Source organism: Cyanistes caeruleus, unplaced genomic scaffold (assembly GCF_971803275.1).
Source record: "Cyanistes caeruleus unplaced genomic scaffold, bCyaCae1.hap1.1 HAP1_SCAFFOLD_94, whole genome shotgun sequence".
NCBI lineage: Eukaryota > Metazoa > Chordata > Aves > Passeriformes > Paridae > Cyanistes > Cyanistes caeruleus.
In genome coordinates, this window is record NW_028255897.1 from 1,217,175 (window position 1) to 1,237,046 (window position 19,872).

A 19,872-nucleotide genomic window follows, 5' to 3' on the forward strand; every position below is an offset into this window, starting at 1 on the left:
ACTGCCCGGGGCGGGCCCTGAGAGCGCGGGGCGGGGCTGTGCCATGTGCAGAGCCCGCCACTGGCTGCGATTGGCTGCTTCTGCCGTCACTCGTGGCTCTGGCGCGCGCTGATTGGGCAGAGCGGGGACAAGCCCGGCCCCGCTGTCGCCCCCAAGGGCGGCCGTGGGGCAGGAGAGCCGCCATTGCCGGAGCGTCTGTTCGGGCCCGGTAGCGGCGGCAGCGGCCGGAGCCCGGTGAGGCGGCGGCGGAGCTCGGAGGCGGCCCCAGCCATCGCAGGTGGGAGCCGCGCTCGGTTCTGCGGGGGCTCGGGGCTCGCTGCGGGCCCGGGAGGGGGCGGCGGGGGGCTGTGGCGGGTGGCTTGTGCCGTGGCCGGCCCGTGTTGGCCCTGGCGTGAGGGCGCTGCGGGAGCGGCTGCCCGCGGTCTCCTTCCCGCTGGGGCCTCGGCAGGAGCCGGTGCCGGAGCAGCGCTGGCTCGTCCCGCTTCGTGTCGGTAGCCCGGAGGTGGCTGCGCTGTGCCCGGGGCTGGGCGGGCAAATTCCCGGCGCCAGAGGTTTGTGTTGCCAAAGGAGCCCGAGGAGCGGTGTGAGAGTGACTTTATTGCTGCCCAAAGGGAGAGGCCGTGGGGCATTTGCCGTGCGCTCTCTCCAGCTGCTGGAGGACGCGGCCTCGTTTTTGCCCTGATTTTCCCGGCCGCGTGTCCCTGTCCCTTTCCCCACTGGCGGAGGTGCTTGGAAGGTTCAGACTTCCCCATCTGCCTCCTGCATGTCCCGGTTAATATGTACCCCCCACTTTTGTAGAACATCCGATATTGATGGCTCTGTTAAGTCTTTGTTCTTCTGGAAGTTCAGGAATTTAGCGGGACTTTGTCAGAGCAGCGGTCCTTGTCAATTGGTAACATTTTCTGAAACTGATGCCTTCTCCCATTGTTTCCGTATGTACAAGTCCCTGGCCCTATCTGCAACCAGACTCACTCATTGACTCTGTTTTTTCTTCCTGGGTGTTCTTTGGTTTTGGGATTGCTCTCGGTGCCCTCATTCTCTGTCCTTTTGTAGCCGTTTGTGGCTCAGGAGGCCTGGCTGCCCCCTGCATCCCCTTGCTCAGCTGCTGAATGAGCTGCACTCAGCAAGGTGTGTGCATGGTGAAAAGGTGAGAGTTGCTGTAGCACATAAGAGGAGAAACTGCATTCCTTTAACCCATGGTCTGCCAGGGAACCACAGAAATGTTGCCCATTCCCATCCTTTCCACGTTTGGACCAGTACATGAGCTCTTTTCTTATATCCTTTGTTATCTGTTTCACCACTTTTCCTTTGTGATCTATTTGCCAGCAGCAGTTTGAGTAATTTAACTTTCCACAAACTCTGCCTCCTTTTCCTGCTAAAAGATAATCCGACCCCATCCCATGGTGAAATGTTGTGTTCCTCATCTGGGTGGATTGATTGTGAAGAAAGTCAGGAACTGGAGCTGTCTGGTTGGGTATTATTTTGAGGACATCATGTAATCTAATTATACCATGGAAATGATAAATTAGTTCTCTGGCTCCTGATATGAATTCATTAGGGTTCCCATGGCCTGGTCCATGGTGTTGCAGGATTTGTTCTGGTGGCTGTTCATCTTTTCCCCATTTTTGGGTGCTCCCTCCAGCCAGGGTTGCATCAATTTTTGGCTTTTCTCTAATTAATTCAGCACATACTTGGATTCCCAACGGATTTCCCTTAACTTGGAGCAAAAAAACCCCAGTGCTCTAATTCACCCTAGATAACATAGAAATTGAGAGCACAAGTTAAGGTGGGGACTGGGATGACTTCCCCCCATTTTTTATAGTGAAGTTTTCACAACATTCTCAATTAGCTGTTTTCCTTTTTAGCTTAACCAATTTCTGCTGCAGTCAGATATCCTCACCATGGGCTCTGCCTTCAGCTGTGCAAATTCCATCTGTGCCAGCAGGCAGAGCTTGGGGTGAGGGGCAGAGGAATTCAGGCCAATTCCTCCCCCAGGCAGGAACACCCTGGTACATTGTCCAGGCTTTGCCCCAGGGGTGTTAATTTGCATTTCTAAAGCTCCTCTGCTGGCTGCCTGGAATGAAGCTTCTCTTCCAGGGCAGCCATGGGATGACTCACATGGAGGGCTCCCTCCCCCATCTGCTTTTTTTTTTTTTTTTTTTTTTTTTTAACAATTTTTTATTAACTCTTTACATTTTAAAGGACCGCCTTTCAAACTCTTCTACTTTTCAAAATGCAGCTTAAAGGTGAACATGGAAAAACCCATACCATAACGTTGCCATCGCTACGAGCCACGCACAATCATAATAACAAAAACTATAAAGAAATCAAGTGTTTTCTTCTCCTCTGACTAAAAACTGATTCTCACACCCCTGTCCCAAACAGAACTGACAATAGAAAAGTAGAATTATTACGAAAAATTCTTCTAAGGGTGTAATCCATTCACTGAAACTGTGAAAAGCAAAAACTCTCCAACAGTGTCATTAGAGAAATAAAGCATGACTTGATTCTGAACAGAATCATTTCAACCACACATAGTCTGCATGTGCAGAGAAAATCATTCCATGACATGTGAGTTTTACTAGATCTTTCCTAAACTTTATTCAGTCTGAACCCATAGAAATCCATTGGTTTAGTGTTCATTGTTTCCAAGGTGTGGAGTCCTTAGTGTTTGGTTTCCTGTTGCACCCGGATTTCTGTGCCTCTGATGTGAATTAGGTCTGCACTCCTGGATTTCCTGCTCAGCCTTTTCCAGACCAGGTGTCTCCAGCTGTGCCAGGGCAGTGTCTGGGGTAGTGTCAGGTGCAACTTGTTGGTTGATGTTTGCTGCTGGGTATTGATGTTTTGTTGATTGTCGTTGTCTTTGTGGGAATCTTTTGGGCTCTTCCCAGTCTTTTGACATGTTAAGCTCATCTCTGCTGAGTGGTGGAACATCCCGTAAAAAAAACCTTTAAAATTCCTTTCCCCAAAGCAAATGCAAACCAAGCCTGACTGGAGAAATCAAATAAAGAATAATTTTACACCTGGTATATTTTCCAATACTCTAATCCCAGCCAGCCCAGAGTGTGAGTGTAATTGAGAGCCAGAGTGGAATTCTCCCGGTGCCTTCCCCAGCAGCTGTGGCGAGGGCAGGCACAGAAAGCCCTGAAGCTCCAGCAGTGCCAGCCAGGATTGTCCCGCAGGGGCTGGAGATGCCAAAGGAGGGTGCCCAGGCCGAGGATTTCAGCAGAGGGCCGCTGGGGAGCCCTGGCTGCTGCTGCCTTGCCTTCAGTGCAGGCTCAGGGGCGGCCTCCCATCCTCCTGCTGCAGCCGGGAATTCCAAATCTGCGGGGCTGCAGAGCCCTTGAGCCGAGGCTGAGGGGTCCCCCCGTGTTCAGCTGTGCTGGGGCTGTTTCTGTGCTCAGGGACACTTGGAATGGGCCGTGCCACTTGGCCACCAGAGCTGCTTCTTTCCTCTGCTTCGGCAGGACCCGATGTCCTGGTTGGATGTTGTGAACAGCAGAGTCCCAAGGCAGGGTCTGTGCCAGCCGAGCTTCCTGAGGGAGGGGTTCCACAAGAGACAGGATTCTGACCACTGACTGCTTTGAATATACATCCCTGATCTGCACCCTGCACTAGGTGGAGATTTACCAGGGTAAGGAATTCCAAAGATCAGTTCCAAGGGAGTTAATTGAATATCTGCCCTGGGTCTGGCTCTTACTCTTGCCAAAGCCAAAAGCTGTACCCATGGAATCTTGGTTTCTATCAGCAGCTTCCAGAGGTGTTTCTTTGTTTCTCCATTCATTCTTCCTACCTGACCTGAGCGCTGGGGGTATCGGGGGTTGTGGAGATCCCATTGTATTCCTAAAGCTGACATAACCCCCCTGAAGGATCTTTCCTGTAAAATGAGTTCCCCTGAGTCTGTTGCTTCCATAATCCCTTATTTTCTTGGAATTAATATTTTTTAGAAATCCCTTGATAACTGATCCAGTGATTGCTGAGGAAGTCAGAATTGCTTTTGGCACCCTGTTAGCTGCCCTGGTATCAGCATAAGATATTTGACCCTTCCAGCTGAGGGCATGTCAGTGCCAGGTACTTACAAGCACAGCCAGCTCTGCAGGTTGAGCTGACATGGGGGCTGTGACCTGGGCTTTGTCTAATTCCCTTTCCTTAACAATAGCAAGTCCTGTAATTCATTTCCCTTCTGCTGCCCTTGAAAGCCCATCCATAAACACATTTTCTCCCTTAGGCCAGGGAATGTCTCATCTCTCCCAGCCCGGGTCTGGATCTCTCTCAATTCAATGCAGGCATGGGTTTCTCCCCAGCCCCCTCTCCAGGCTGTTCAAACAGGAGGCTGGGTTAAACCCTTCCCCTGTCCTCAATTCTAAATCCTCCTGTGCCACTGAACAAGTTTCATACTGCAGTCACCGAGCTCTGCTCATCCATTTAGAGGCTCTGTTGGGGTACGTGGGAGAAGGTGAGGAGGGGTCCCCGGGGGTCGTGTCCCCCCCCAGGAACGCCTGTGACTCCCCCATGTCCCCCCCATGCCGGGCTCACCCCCTTTTGTCTCTGCCAGAGCTCCTGACCCAGCTCCTGCTGTGCCCTGGGAGGGGCTTTGGGGAGCCCCCCTGGGACCCCCTTGGATCCCCATTCCTGGGCCCTGGGACCCCCCCGCATCTCCTTCCCCAGCTCCGGGACCCCCTGCACCCCCTTCTCCTGCACCAACAGCGCCCTGCACCCCCTTTCCCGGGGATCCTCCCCTGCCAGCCCCTGGATCCCCCGGTTCCGTCAGCCCGGGGACCCCCGGAGCCCCATTCCCGGCCATCCCGGGGCACCGCACCCCCAGGCCTCCCTTTCCAGGGAAAGCCGAGCTGGGCACGGGGCTCTCCAGCCGCTCTGGCATTTCTGATCACCCAAAGGAGAGGGAGAGAGCAGCAGAGAGAGAGGGAAGGAGATCGGGAATCGGGGCTCGGGCTCCCAGCGCCCGCTCCTGCTCCGCCGGGGCTGGGGAGCCGCAGCCGCAGGAAAAATGGGATCTGCGGATCCCGGGGCTTCCCCCGCTTTGGGCCGAAGCCGGCGGGTTCCAGGCAGAGTTTGGGCGCAGGGCCCGGGAGTTCAGCCCAGTTTGTCCCGGGGGTCCCGCAGTGCGCGGCCGAGGAGGGTCCCGGGGGATCCCGGGAGGGGATCCAGGGGAATTCCCTGGAATTGCCGCGTCCCCTCCCCCCGCGCTCCCTCGGGCACTTTCGCTTCCGCCTTGGCCGCCCTGCGCCGCCGGGATCTGCCCAGCGACCGGTGACGTCACTGCAGCCTCGGGCTGCCACTGGCGGGCAGCAAAGAGCGGCGCCAATGGCGGGGCCGGAGGCGGCTCTGGGGGCGGGGCTGGGGCTGTGGGCGGGGCCGCAGCGGAGCAGCGCGATGGCTCCAGCGCTGGGGCCGGGGGCGCTCCCGGGGGGCGGCGAGAGGTGAGGGGGACCCCCGGCACCGGGACTCTTTGATCGGCCATTCCGGAGCGCCGAGGGGCCCCTAAACCCCCATTCCTGGCCGCCGGCATCCCACCGAACCCCCATTCCCGGCCGTGGGTCCCACCCTGCACCCCCTTATCCGGCACCAGGAACGCCTGCACCCCTTTCCCGGCCATCCCGCCTCCCGCAGCCCCCAGAGCCCCCTTCTCCTTGACCCATTTAGCCCCCGGACCCCTATTCCTGCCTCTCCCAGCAGCCAGCCCCTCCTTTCCTCAGCACTCAGGACACCCGGGACCCCTATTCCCAGCCATCCCGGCTTTCCCTGCCCTGTCCTGGCAATGGGGACAGCGGGGACCCTTGGAGCTCCCTTTCCTGGGTACAGGAACGCCCTGAACTCCAGCCATGCCACATCTAGCCAGCCCTAGCCTCCCATCTTGTCACTCCTGGCATCCCCAAATGCCCTTCCCGGCTCTCCCCGTCCCCCCTTTCCTTCAGCCGTGACCCCCCCGATCCCAAATCTCCAAATGTCCCCCCAGTTCTCCTCTCCCTGCGTTCCCTGCACGCGGCGCTGTCGGAGCCCGGCCCGGGCTTCCCGCAGTCCATGTCCATGGGGTCCCTGGCTGGGATCCCCTTCCAGCGCCGCCGCAGCGAGCGGGGCCGGGCAGAGCCGAGCCGGGATCTTGGGATAGCCAGGGCTGGGATCTTGGGATAGCCAGGGCTGGGATATTGGGATAGCCAGGGCTGGGATATTGGGATAGCCAGGGCTGGGATTTTGGGATAGCCAGGGCTGGGATCTTGGGATAGCCAGGGCTGGGATCTTGGGATAGCCAGGGCTGGGATATTGGGATAGCCAGGGCTGGGATATTGGGATAGCCAGGGCTGGGATTTTGGGATAGCCAGGGCTGGGATTTTGGGATAGCCAGGGCTGGGATCTTGGGATAGCCAGGGCTGGGATATTGGGATGGCCAGAGCTGGGATATTGGGATGGCCAGGGCTGGGATATTGGGATAGCCAGGGCTGGGATATTGGGATAGCCAGGGCTGGGATATTGGGATAGCCAGGGCTGGGATCTTGGGATAGCCAGAGCTGGGATATTGGGATAGCCAGGGCTGGGATATTGGGATAGCCAGGGCCGGCACAAGGAGCGGCACCGGCACGGGACCAGCGGGGAGCTGCAGATGCTGCAGCAGCGGCACAGCCAGAGCGGGGCTGAGCGGGGGGAGCCGGGGCTGGGGGATCTGTGGGGCTGCGATGGCAACTGTGGCACCGCCATGGGGATCCCTGAGATCCAGGCTGAGGGATTAACAAATTCCCTGGCTCACAGCTGCAGGGAATGTCTCCGGAAATATGTCAGATATGGGTGGGAGGCGCTGGAGTGTAAAGGTGGGGAGGGCAGAATTCCCATGGGAATATGGGAATGGGAATGTGGGATTTGGGAGGGCAAAATTTGTGACCGTGGGAATTCGCATGGAAAGTCCATGGATGGATCTCAGACATCCCATTCCCGTGAGACCTCCACGGATGGATCCCACTGCTGTCCAATTCCCATGGGAATTCTGTAGACGGATCTCACTGCCATGTCATTCCCATGGAATTCCATGGGCAGATCTCCCCATCCCACTGCCATGGGAGCTCCAATCCGGTTCCCCCCCAAACCCATCCTGGGGGTCACCCTGTTTTTTGCCCTCCCCAGCCCCCACAAGACTCCTGGGGGTCCCCCCATGACCCACCCAGCCCCCCCAAACTCTTCCTGGTCCCTCTTCTTTCGCCCATAATGGGAATTCCTGGGAGTCCCCCCGTGTCCCCTCCCCCAGGACTTTGGGGGTCCCACCCGACCTGTCCGTGCACCCCCAGATTTCTTCCACAGCCCCCCTGTGATGGTGGAGGGTGGGGGCCGAGTGCTGGTGCCCCCCTGCCTGCAGCAGATCCAGCGGTGAGGGCAGTTCGGGGGGTCCCTCAGCATTTGGGGTCCCTGGGATTTGGGGTGACCCCCCGGGCCCCCCAGGATCTCCCTGAACACGCTGACGCTGCCCGTGCGCAGTGAGAAGGTTCAAACCCGGCACGGGGTCCCCAGCACTGCCACCCGCATTGCCCAGGTACCCCCAAACCTGCCGAGAACCCCCAAAGCCCCCGGGACACCCCAACCTCCCCTGATCCCAAACACATCCCTGGATGCTCCAAAAACTCCCCAAAACGGCAAAACCCCATACAGCCATTGAGAAGGTTCATGCCTGTCATGGGGTCCCCATCTCCATCACCAGCAGGTTCCCCAAAACAGCCTTGGGACCCCCAATTCCACCCCCGGGATCGCCCAAATTCCCTCATCAGGACCCCTGTAAACCCCCTTGGGAACTCCCAAAAAAGCACGGTGGCCCCAAAACCACCCAGAACTTCTGAAAATCCCCAGGAACCCCTCACCAAGGTTTATACCCAGCATGGGGACCCCATCATCTCCATCGGCATCACCCAGGTACCCCCAAACCCCTCCCGGGACCCCCAACCCCTCCCGGGCTCCACTGCCGGAACCAACGGGAGCGGTGTTGCCCTTTTAAGAGGAGTTACAGTGGGACCCGACAACACCGGGGGCCCTTAAAGCGGCCATGGTAGAGAGAACCCCCAAAATCCACCCTGGGGGACAAAACATCCCCTACAGGGGCTTGGGGTGGGGACACCCCTAAAAATGTCACTTAAAGCCGTCATGATCCCCCCTCAAAAGGGGCTTGTGGGGCTGCGGCCGCACAAACACCCTAAAATGGGGAGGAAAAAACACCCCTGTAGTGGTGGGATCCCCCCCAAAAATACCTTAAAAAGAGAAAAACTCCTCTTGAGAGGGGCCTGAAGACCCTGAAAGGCCCTGGAAGAGGGACAAGATCCCCTCCTGTGCTGGGGCCTCCCCGAGCCGGGAACTCTCCCGTTCCTGCACTCGGGGGAGCCCCGAACGACGGCGGCTCCTGGGCTGAGCCCCCCTCAGCCGGGGCTGCGGGGGGAACTGGGGGGGCTGGGACGGGGCTTGGGGCTCCTGGGGTGAACTGGGGGACCCTCAGTGCTCCCACCTCCCCCTGTTCCCCTGTCCCGCCCCGTTCCCATTGTTCCCCCAAAGCTCCGCTGCCCCCAGCTCGGTTTGGGGGGGACCCAGCCCTTTCCCATCGTGTCCCGGCCCGGCCCCGCTCACCCGAGGGCTCCGAACCACGCCCAGGGACAGAGGAGGGACAGAGGAGGAGGAAGAGGAGGGACAGAGGAGGAGGAAGAGGAGGAGCAGGAGGAGGAAGAGCTGGAGCAGGCAGAGGAGGCTCCACCTGCGCTCCCCGCTCTCTGTATCTGCAGCTCCTTCGGGACCATCGCCCCCCATCCCGCAGGTGCCCGGGGAGGGGGAGCTCGCCCCAAATACCCCGGGGCTCCCTGGCTTTGGGGTTTTTGGGGGGGATGTTTGGGGATGGCAGGGCTCCAGAGCCGAGCCGCAGATGCCCCTCGGGGGCACCCCGGGGGTCCCCGGGAGGTGTTTTTGGGGGGTCCCGGTGGCGGTGGCGGCAGAGCCCCGGCAAAGGGGCCGGGGGGATGCGGGTCCGGCATGGCCGGGAAAGGGGTTCGGGGCTCCCGGTGCCGGCAGTGGCTGCTCCCAGCATTGCCCAGTTGCTCACCCCGTGTGGCTCCAGTTTCCTGTGAGCCCCACGATAAGCCAAATCACTCCCAGTCATTCCCTATTAGAGTACGATTTGTCTCCATTTTATCCCATTTTTCCACATTTTTATCCAATTTTTCCCCATTTTTATCCCATTTCTTTCCCATTTTTGCTCTATTTTTTCTAATTTTTATCCCATTTTCAGATAATTTTCCCCGATTTTAATCCTATTTCTTATTTTTCCCAATTTTTTCCCCATTTTTTTCCTTTTCCTCTCAATTTTCCCCTTTTTTATCTCATTTGTCCTCATTTTTTCCCATTTTTTTTTCCTATTTTTCCTCCATTTTTACTCAAATCGTCCCCCATGTTTTCCTATTTTTCCCATTTTTTCCATTTTTAATCTATTATTTCCCCATTTTATGCTATTTTTGCTCCATTTTCTCCCAGTTTTTTCCCCATTTTTACTCCGATTTTCCCCGATTTCTTCCAATTTTCCCCCATTTTTGCCTCATCTTTACCTTTTTTTTCCTATTTTTGTCCCAGTTTTCCCCATTTCCCCCCTCTCCCATTTTTATCCTGGTTTTATCTTACTTTTCCACAATTTTATCCCAATTTTCTTCCATTCCTTTCTCCCATTTTTCCCAATTTTTCCTCCATTTCCATCCCAATATCCCAAAATTTTCCCTATTTGTATCCAATTTTTTCCCATTTTTTCCCCCCATTTTGGCTCCATTTCTCCCCATTTTCCTCCATTTTTCCTGACATTTTTCTCACTTTTCCCCTATATTTTTGTAGTTTTCCCTAACTTTTCCCCATTCTTCCTCCATTTTTATCCTATTTTTCCCCTTTTCCCCCTATCTTCCCCATTTAATTATCCCAAAAATTGAAATTTGGGGGAAAAAAAATAGAAATTTTGGTGGGGAAAAAAGGGTGCTTTGGTGGCAAAATTTCATGAATTTAAATCACAGCTTTCCCATGATTTTTCCATGATTTCCAGCCAGAAGGAGGTGTGGGATTTATCCCAATGTTCTGGAAGCTGGAAGAGGACCAAGCCGTCAGTCTTCCAAAAAAACCTTGAGCAGCTCATCCGCAATTCCACCTTTCCCCAGTCCCTGGATTCTCAGGTCTGGAAATTCTTCTACAATCTCCCAGGTAGGCAATTCCTAAAATTCCATGGAAAAATGGGATAGGGGGATTTAATCCTGGTTTTTTCCTGATTTTTCCCATTTTTTTTCCCATTTTTTATCCCATTTTATCCTGATTCTTCCAGATTATTTTCCTCTTTCTTTTCCTCGTTTTGTCCCAGATTTTTCCAGTTTTTTTCCCAATATTTTTTCCAATTTTTTCACTCTTTTTTCCCCCCATTTTTTTCTGTTTTTTCCTAGTTTTTTCCTAATTTTCCCTTGCTTTTTTTCTGATTTTTTCCCTCCTTTTTCTCCCAAATTTTCCCATTTTTTTCCAGTTTTTTATCAAATTTTCCTGATTTTCCCCTGATTTTTCTCTCTTCCCAAATTTTTTTATCTTTTCCCCAACTTTTTCTCAAATTTTTCCCTGATTTTTCTGTTTTTTCCCAAATTTTTCCCTGATTTTTCCCAATTTTTTCCCTGATTTTCCCCCAATTTTTTAAATTTTTTTTCTGATTTTTTTCAGGTTTTATTCCCTTTTTCTTTTCCTGATTTTTCTCTCATTTTTCACATTTTTTTTTCCTGATTTTTCCCTCTGATCTGTCCCAATATTTCCCCATTTTTTCCATATGTTCCCTAATTATGCTTGTTCATTTCCTAAATATTTCCTGGCTTTTTCCCAATTTTTTTTAACATTTTCCCAGGTTTTGTCCCCCAGGTTTTTTTCCTCATTTTTCCCTTGATTTTTTTTTCTCTGATTTTTCCCAATTTTTTCCACCATTTCTTTTCCTGATTTCCCCCCATTCTTCCCTGATTTTTCCCTGTATTTCCTAATTTTTTTACTGATTTTTCCTGTTTTTTTCCCAGGTTTCTTTTTTCTCTCTTTTCTTGATTTTACCCATTTTTTCCCAATTCTTTTCCAATTTTTCCCCGATTTATCCCTTTTCCTTTCCCAATTTTTTCTGGCTTTCCCCATTTTCTTCCTGAAATTTTTCATTACTTTTTCTGATTTTTTACAGATTTTTTAATCCTTTTCCTGTTTTTTTTCCCTGATTTTCCCCTGATCTTTCTTTTTTTCACATTTTTTTTCTGATTTTTTTGCAAGCTTTCTCAAACATTTTTGTTTTTTCCTTGATTTTTCAATTTTTTTTCCGAATTTTTTCTTGATTTCGCCTGATTTTTCCCAGAGTCTTTTTGGCTTTCTTTTCCTGATATTTCCCTGATTTTTCCCACTTTTTCACTTTTTTTTTTTTTCCATGCCTTTCCTATTTTTTCCTGATTTTTCTATCTTCCTTTCCCATTTTTTTTCTAGCTTTTTCCCAATTTCTTCTCAAATTTCCCTGAGTTTTCCCTGATTTTTTCGGAATTTTTTTCCCATTATTTTTCTACTATTTTTAGATTTTATGCCTCTTTATTTTCCTGGTTTTTCCAAGTTCTTTCCCAGTTTTTCTCCTGATTTTCTCAGTTTTTTTCCAATTCTTCCTGATTTTTCCTTCTTTTCCTATTTTGTCCTGATTTTTTCCCCCATTTTTCCTGATTTTTTTCAAGATTTTTTCCACTTTCTTTTCCTGATTTTTTCCCTAATTTTTCCCATTTATTCCTTGACTTTTCTCTTTTTTTCCCAAATTTTTCCTGATTTTCCCTTTTTTTTTTTTTTATTTCATCCTGTTTTTTTCTATTTTTTCCCCTGATTTTCCCCTTCTATTTTCCTTTTATTGATCCTGCTTTTTTTCCCATTTTTTCCCCAATTTTCCAGTTTCCTTCACACTCCCAGTATCATCCCAGTCACTCCCAGTCTGATCCCAGTCACTCCCAGTCTAATCCCAGTCACTCCCAGTATGAGGCCAGTGGCCCCCAGTTGCTCCCTGGCAGTGCCAGTGTGACCCCAGTAGCCTCCAGTGTGATCCCTGGGACTCCCTGTCTCTCCCAGTATATCCCAGTCAGCCCCAGCACGCTCCCAGTCATTCCCAGCTCCTCCCAGTTGCTCTCAGCATGATCCCAGTTGTTCCCAGCCACTCCCAGTCAATCCCAGTATGATTCCAGTCACCCTCAGTGGGATCGCAGTCTCAGCCAGCAGGGACCCAGCTGCTCCCACTGTGATCCCAGTATGATCCCAGTTGAGTGTGATCCCAGAATAGTTGTAATTCTTCCCAGTTCCCACCAGTATGATCCCAGTTGTCCCTGGAATAGTCCCAGTCCATCTCAGCATGGTCCCACTCACTCCCAGTTGCCCCCAGTGTGGTTCCAGCTGTTCCCAGTTGCTCCCAGCCACTCCCAGTCACCCTGAGTGCAGTCCCAGTTGCTGCCAGTATGGTCCCAGTCTTGCCCAGCATGGCCCAGCTGCTTCCACTGTGATCCCAGTTAGATCCCAGTTGCCCTCAGCGTGGTTCCAGTTGCTCCCTGTTTCTCCCAGTGTGATCCCAGTTGCACCCAGTAGCCCCAAGTATAGTCCCATCCCCTCCCAGCACGTGGTCCCAGTCACGCCCAGTTGCTTTCAGTTGTCCCCAGCATGGTTCCCGTTGTTCCCAGTGTGTTCCCAGTATATCCCAGTTGTTCTCAGCATGTCCATAGCCATTCCCAGACACTCCCAGTAACCCCAGTCAGGTGCTTGTTATCCCAGTATTATCTCAGTCACACCCAGTATATCCCAGTCCAGCATTCCCCAAATTCACAGTCCCCCACCCGTGGGATCATCACCCCCCCATCCCAGCAATGACCAGGGAGGGGGAGCTCGGCCCAGATATCCTGGGGGGTCCCTGGGTTGGGTTTTTGGGGAGAATGTTCAGCGAATGAAGAACTCCAAAGCTGAGCAGAAAATGTCCCTTGGGGGGTCCTGGTGGCAGCTGCTGGCAGAGGCAGCCTGGAGGAGCAGAGCCCTGTGTCCCCCAGGACACCCAGAGAAGGGGAGCGCCACAATTCACAAGACCCTCAACAGCCTGGAGAGGGGTCAGGGGGGTCTCCATGGACCACCTGCACCCCCAAGAAGAGAATAAGGGGAGAAGGGACCCTGGGACCCCAAAAACCTCCAACATCCCTAAATGTTGAGACAGAAATGGGGGAACTTTTTGGATTCCTGGCACTCTCAGAAGCAAGGGGAGGGCAGGGACCGAGTAGATGAGGGACCCACAGTACAAGCGTGACCCCCAGCAGCTGGAACAGGGGGGAACCCATGAACAGCAAAGGGGAGAGACCAGAGATGGGGAACTCCTGGGAGGCGTTTTCAGGACTGAATCTTGGTGTTTAGGAAGGTTTATATGGACACAAGGTGCCCTGTGACTTCTAGAGAGGGCCTTGGGCAGGAGGAACACCCTAACCCAATGTGGTCATGAATTGTATTTTTCCCCAAACCAGGATTTCCCATTCCCAAACCTTGGCGGGAAGGAGGAGGAGGCTGTGAGGAAGAGGAAGACGTCCCAGGACACCCAGGCAGGTGAGGAGGAAGTCAGTGCCCCTTTCCCCCTCTCTCCTGCTCCATCTCCCAGCCCAGCATGGCCCCCAGCTGCAGGACAACCCCGCTGCCGACGCCGTCCTGCCGGGGACGCACTGGGGGGATCTCCTTCCCCTTCCCTCTGGCACGGAGGCAAATCCCATCCTCTCCTTGTCCTTCCTCCCCCAGACAAGGAGCTGAGGATGGAGACCAGGGAGAACAAATCCCCACGGCAGAACCTCATGGAAGAGGCTGTTTTGAGCAGCTCCATGGCTCAGGAATCCAACAGGGAGGAAAATCCCCAGAGATCCCGCAGGAGGAGGGGCTCCAAACCCATCCCAGGGTGCTCTGAGGAGGCAAGACCCACCCTGTGCCGGGAAGGCGGCTGGAGATCCAGCCAGGGCTCTGAGCTGGTGGTCCATGAGCAGCTTCAGGATGGGGAGAAGCCCTACAAGTGCTTGGAGTGTGGGAAGAGCTTCAGCCAGAGCTCATTCCTGATCCGCCACCAGATGATCCACACTGGGGAATGGGCTTATGAGTGTGGGCAATGTGGGAAGGGCTTCAGCTGCAACTCCGAACTCATCATCCACCAGCGCATCCACACTGGGGAGAGGCCCTATGAGTGTTCTGAGTGTGGGAAGAGGTTTCAGAGCAGCTCCCATCTCCTCAAGCACCAGCGGATTCACACGGATGAGAGGCCCTTCCGCTGCCCCTACTGCAGGAAGGGCTTCAAGCGAAACTCCCACCTCATCATCCACCAGCGCATCCACACTGGGGAATGGCCCTACGAGTGTGGGCAATGTGGGAAGGGCTTCAGCCAGAGGTCCCAACTGACCATCCACCAGAGGACCCACACTGGGGAACGGCCCTATGAGTGTGGGGAATGTGGGAAGGGTTTCAGCCAGAGGTCCCAACTGACCATCCACCAGATGATCCACACCGGGGAGAGGCCCTATGAGTGTCCTGAATGCAGGAAGAGGTTTCAGACCAGGTCCCATCTCCTCCAGCACCAGCGGATTCACACGGATGAGAGGCCCTTCCGCTGCCCTGACTGCAGGAAGGGGTTCAAGTACAACTCCACCCTTGTCAGGCACCGGCGTATCCATGCTGGAGATGGCCCTACAAGTGTCCCCAGTGTGGGAAGAGCTTCACCCAGATCTCTAACTTGACCCAACAGCAACAGAGGCACTGGTAAGGGAAGCCTCTGCCTCGAAGGTTGGGCCCTGCGAGCCCAGGAAGAAACTCCACCCTGGACCCCTCGTGGGGTGGCAGCCCAGGGATTTCTGATTGGGTTTGGGCCCCTGGGGTTTTTCCCTTGCTGTGTTCCCAGTGGTCCCTGACCTTGAACTCCACCCTGGTTCTCAAACCCCATCTCCCTGCCTCTGTTTGGGGCTGTCTCTGGATCTGAGTTTGTTCCTGAGCTGAATAAATGGTTTCCTGAGCAGAATCCCATCTCGTTGGTGTCCCCGACTGGTTCCTGGTAAATGTGGCCTCCGTGGAGATGATGTTGCGGCCCCGGAACGCAAGACCCCACAAAATTGAGACCTGCCCCCAGAGCCCCCCAAAATTCCCTAAAATTCACCCAAGTCCCCCAAAATTCCTTTAATTTCCTTAAAATGCCCTTTTTGTCCCCCTCCAGGACCAGGTGCCTCGGCTGGATCTCAGGGACAGCCCCAGGAATTTGGAGGGGGTCTCTCCTCCCCTGCCACTCCCAAGAACCTGCTGCTTTTGGGTAAAAAAAAAAAATTAAAAAATTCTTTGGATTCAAGGAGGGGTTCCCCCATTTTTGTCACATTTTTTGGGGGTTCTCCCCCAAATTTTATCCTTTTTTGTTTTTTGGGTTTTTTTGGGTTTTTTTTCTATTTTTTGGTGGCTTTGGCATTCTTCAAAGTGGGCTTTTTTTGGAGAGGGTTCCCACAATTTTTTTGAGGGGTCCCTCAATTTCTTTGGGGGGAATCACCCCCTCCCTCAATTTTTCCTCTGTCCCCCTTTCCCCAAAATGGGGTGGGGGTGGTCTTTTTTTTCTTTTTTTTTTTTTCTTTTTACCTTTTTTCCCTTTTTTTCCCCTCTTTTTATTTATGTGCATTTAATTTGGGGGGACTGGGGCAGGAATTTTGGAGAGGTGTCGCCAAGGGTGCTGGAAAAGTTGGGGGCACTCCCATCCCCAAAAATACGGGAAAAATCCCAGGAAATCTGGGGTTTCCCCCCCTACCCAAAGTGTGAAAAATGTGAAATAAAAAATTTATGTTCTCAGCTTTTTGGTGATTTTTGAGGAAAGGAGTTGCAATTTTGGGGGGCTTCTTGGGAGGGATCACTGGTTTTTTGCAGGGGATCTCCTGAGTTTTGGGGTGGAATTTGGGAAATTGGGGGGAATTTGGGGTTTTGGGGGGGAAATTTGGGGGTTTTGGGGAAAAATTTAGGGGGTGGGGAGAATTTTGGGGGGAAAATTTGGGATTTTTGGGAAAATTTGGAGTTTTGTGGGAAATTTTTTAGTTTTGGGAGGATCTGGGACTTTTGAGGGTGTATGGGGGGTTTTCGGTTTTGGGGGGGATTTGTGAGGAATTTTGGGATTTTGGGGGAGGAATTTGGTGGTTTTAGGGGGAAATTCAGGGGTCCTGGGAGAGGTTCTGATTTTGGTAAGGGGGATTTGGGGAGAATTTTTTTGGTTTGGGGGAATTTCCGTTGATGGGGAGGGGTCCTGCTCCCATTGAGAAGGGGCACTTTGGGATGGCCTGAATTTGGGGAGGGGTCTCAAGCGGGATTCCCGATTTTGGGGCAGGGTTTGGGTTGGATTTGGGGAGATTTTCCAGCGATGGGGAGGCATCTCAGGAGTGCGATTTGAGGAGAGGTCTCATCAGGGCACCATCCTGAGCTGGAAGCGAGGGGGATGTTGGGAGTGGAATCTGGGGAGGATCTGGGGGGAGATTTTCCAGGCATGGGGAAGGGTCCAGATCCCAGGGCGGTTCCTGAATTTGGGGAGCAGTCTGGAATTTGGGAGGGGTCTCATTGGGGCAGCAGGAGGGGATGGAAGCGGGGCACAATGTTGGCACAGCCGCTCTCCAGGGGGGCCGTGGGCAGCTCCTCGGGGGGTGCCGGGGGTCGCGGCCGCAGGCGCTGCAGCAGCGAGGTCAGGAACAGGAACAGCTCTGCCCGCACCAGCGCCTCCCCCAGGCACAGCCGCTGCCCTGTGGGGAGGGGGCGTCAGCACCGCCCCACCACAAAGGGTCCGGGGTCCCAAAAGGGTCTGTGATCCCAAAAGGGTCAGGGGGTCCCAAAAGGGCTGGGGATCTCTAAAGGGTCAGGGGGTCCCAAAAGGGTCGGGGGTCCCAAAAGGGGCTGGGAGCTTTGGGATTGGGGTCCCAAATGGGTCTGTAGGTTTCAGGGGTGGGGGTCCCAAATGGGTCTGGGGTCCCCACCCCAAAGATTTATGGGATTTAGGGGATCCCAAAAGGATGTAGGGCCCTCCCCAAAGGATTCATGGGATTTTTGGGATTCCAAAAGAATTTAGGGCCCCACACCAATGGAATTTGGGGATTAATGGGATTCCAGAAGGATTTAGGACCCCACCCCAAGGATTTATGGGATTTTTGGGGTTCCCGCTGGCTGAGAAGGGCACAAAGTCCTTGTTGTGCCGGAACTAACCCTTCTCATCCAGGAAGTTCCCAGGGTCAAATTTTGAGGATTTTTGAAGGATTTGGGGTTGTATAGGACTGAGCTCAGCAGGGGGTAAATGTCTGTGTCCTGTGGGGTCAGGTGTGTGGCCAGAAGTGTCATTTGGGGTCAGGTGTGGGGTCAGAGGAGTCCTTTAGAGTAATTTGGGGTTATTTGTGGTGATTTGGGTTCATTGGTGTCATTTGGGGTTACTAGGGTGTAAGAGACAGTCTGAAGTTTCCCTCATCTGCCTCACAACCATTGCAAGAACAGAGACCAAGACCCTGAAGACCCCAAGGGACTTTGTGCAGGGGTTCTGGCCTGGTTGAGGTGGAAGCTTGCCAGGTGATGGTTTGCAGGTGTGCTTGTTATGCTGTCAAGGTACACTGCCTTCATTCCTGCTGCTGAGCAGGGACTCGTAAGGAGCGGCCTGTTCTGTACCTTACACCTGCTTCCCAGAGCAAGGGGTCTCATCACAATAGCCTGGGAATTTCCCCACCTCTTGGCCAGCTGCCCCTTGCTTTGAAACAGACTGTAAAAGTGACTTATCCAAGTTACTTTCTTTGAGAGAGATCTCCCCATGGAAGAAGACACCAGTGACCCTGTATTGTCTGTTGGTAGCTATAACCCCCTCTTTTCTCTCTTTACATTGGCTCTTTACCCCTCTCTCCCTCTCTCCTTCTCTCCCCCTCTCATCTATCACACAACCCATGTTGCTGGCACTAAAATAAAGATGCGTTATTGCTGTTGTGATTTAAACTGAAATCCCCTGGTGTCCTTTTTGCACTCTGAGCTCAAACGAACCTCTCACGACTCCCACTTGTGTTAGGGGATCGTGACACTCGGCAGCGGGGTGACCCAAGGTGCGGCTTAGAGCAAATGCTCCACGGCACAAGGATATTGGTAGGCGCATGGTGGAGACAAGGATGAGGAGGAGACCTCCAGTATAGGTTCCAAAGGCTTTTACTCCACTGCAGGGTCCAGGGACTGAAGACTGAGAACACAACTGTGTGGGGGTTTTTATATGGGGGAGGCCAGAGGGAGGGTACAAAATTTTAACCAATAGGAAGAAGCTGTGGGAGGAGTGGAAGGTTCCATTCAACAATACAATAGGGGAAACAAGGGGAGCAGAGTGGGTCACATGGGCCAATGGGGCATTGGAGATCAGGGGATTTCCAGAGGGGTGGTTCAGGTAGGAGGCTGGCCTAAGGGAAGACTGACAAATGGGTGTAATGACAGATGGGGAACATGAGAAAACAAGGGGTGGGCTTGAGGCAGGATTGATAGGTGGGTAGGAAGATACAAACTAGGAGCAAACCAATGACTTAGGGGAATAATGGGAGAAACCATTCAAACAAAACACACCACAACAATAGAACTGTTAACCATTACAGGAGGTGGCATCTTCAGGAGGCAATGGATGTGAGTGAGCCCTTGCCACATTGACACTGATTGTTCTGTGTAGAAAGGGACACTGAGAACTTGCCTCCAGCATTCTCCATGGATCTCAAACTGCCATGTGCCAGGGCTTCCAGATAATCCATGTTCTGATCTCAGTCTAGAAGGGAGAACAAATCAGAACCCTTTCCATGGTGCCCCCAGCAGAGCTGCATCCGCCTTTGTCCAGCAGGAAAAGGGATGCGGGAAAAGCGGGCAGGTGCCACCCTGCTCTATTTGTGTGCCAGACCTGAGCCTCAAATGTTTCTGGTTTCTTAGCTAATTTCTCCCTGGCTCCTCTTTAACATGAGCAAAAGAAGAGCATCACGCAATCCAGTCTGGCAAATAAGTGAACAGCTGAGTGCTTCCACTAAATTAAAAACCCAATGTGCTTGAAAGCCGATCTTCTGTTCACTCAGGCCTCCTCACCTTTGTAGATTGGGTGAGTTTATAATACTGGTATGTGGGTTTTAGGAGTATGTGGGTTTTTATCTGTGATAGAGATGAGGAAGTGTTGAACTCGTTCCAATGAGCTGCCAAAAGCAGTGACTTTAGTCTCTCTTTGGCTGGGGAGCAGCACTGGCCTTGTTGAATGCCGGCAGCAGCACAAGCAGGACGCCTCCAGCAGCAGGGACACACCACGAGCCAGGAGAGGACCATGACACCAGAGGGGACTGTGGCACCAGAGGGGACCGTGGCACCAGAGGGGACGGTGGCACGGTGGCACCAGAGGGGACCGTGGCACCAGCCATGCCCAAGGTCTGAACAGGGTGGCAAAGTCAGGTGGCGCTACCCGGCTGCATGAGCAGCCCAGGCAAGGCCTGGTGAGGAGCCAGGTCTGGGGGCCATCCAAGGAGTCCTGTCAAGAGCAAATGGTTCTAATATTCTCTCTGGGATGAAAAAGGAGCAATCTTTAGAGTGAACTCGTGCTAATTAATATTTGCTCACATATGGTGGGGTTTCTCTGCAAATGGGCTTTGATGGGAAATTTCTGACCACATTTAGTTTTACTCTTTAAGTCGAGCACCTGAGTAGCTTTGTTGAGGAACAGAGAATTGTTTGTAGCTCAATATTTTCTCAGGAGGAGCCTTACATTTTAGCACAGGAGGAAGGTAAGGCAAAGGTTTAAAAGCTTTCCCCTCCTGAAGTGACACACTTTCTGAGGAGTCTGTG

At 52.9% G+C, this 19,872-nt stretch overlaps 1 protein-coding gene across 1 annotated transcript; it reads left to right on the plus strand.

Annotated features, from left to right (window-relative positions):
• The first annotated feature begins 161 nt into the window (after window positions 1-161).
• On the plus strand, window positions 162-15,864 carry LOC147646549 (uncharacterized). Its single transcript, XM_086873361.1, has 5 exons — window positions 162-277; window positions 10,058-10,212; window positions 13,536-13,614; window positions 13,801-14,802; window positions 15,251-15,864. Exon 4 carries the CDS (start codon window positions 13,815-13,817, stop codon window positions 14,778-14,780), a length of 966 nt encoding a protein of 321 aa, XP_086729487.1. The 5' UTR covers window positions 162-277; window positions 10,058-10,212; window positions 13,536-13,614; window positions 13,801-13,814; the 3' UTR covers window positions 14,781-14,802; window positions 15,251-15,864.
• The last annotated feature ends 4,008 nt before the right edge of the window (window positions 15,865-19,872 follow it).

Bases quoted from the DNA above. Each gene is read 5' to 3' on its own strand.
- LOC147646549 (XM_086873361.1), top strand. From the start codon at position 13,815: ATGGAGACCAGGGAGAACAAATCCCCACGGCAGAACCTCATGGAAGAG.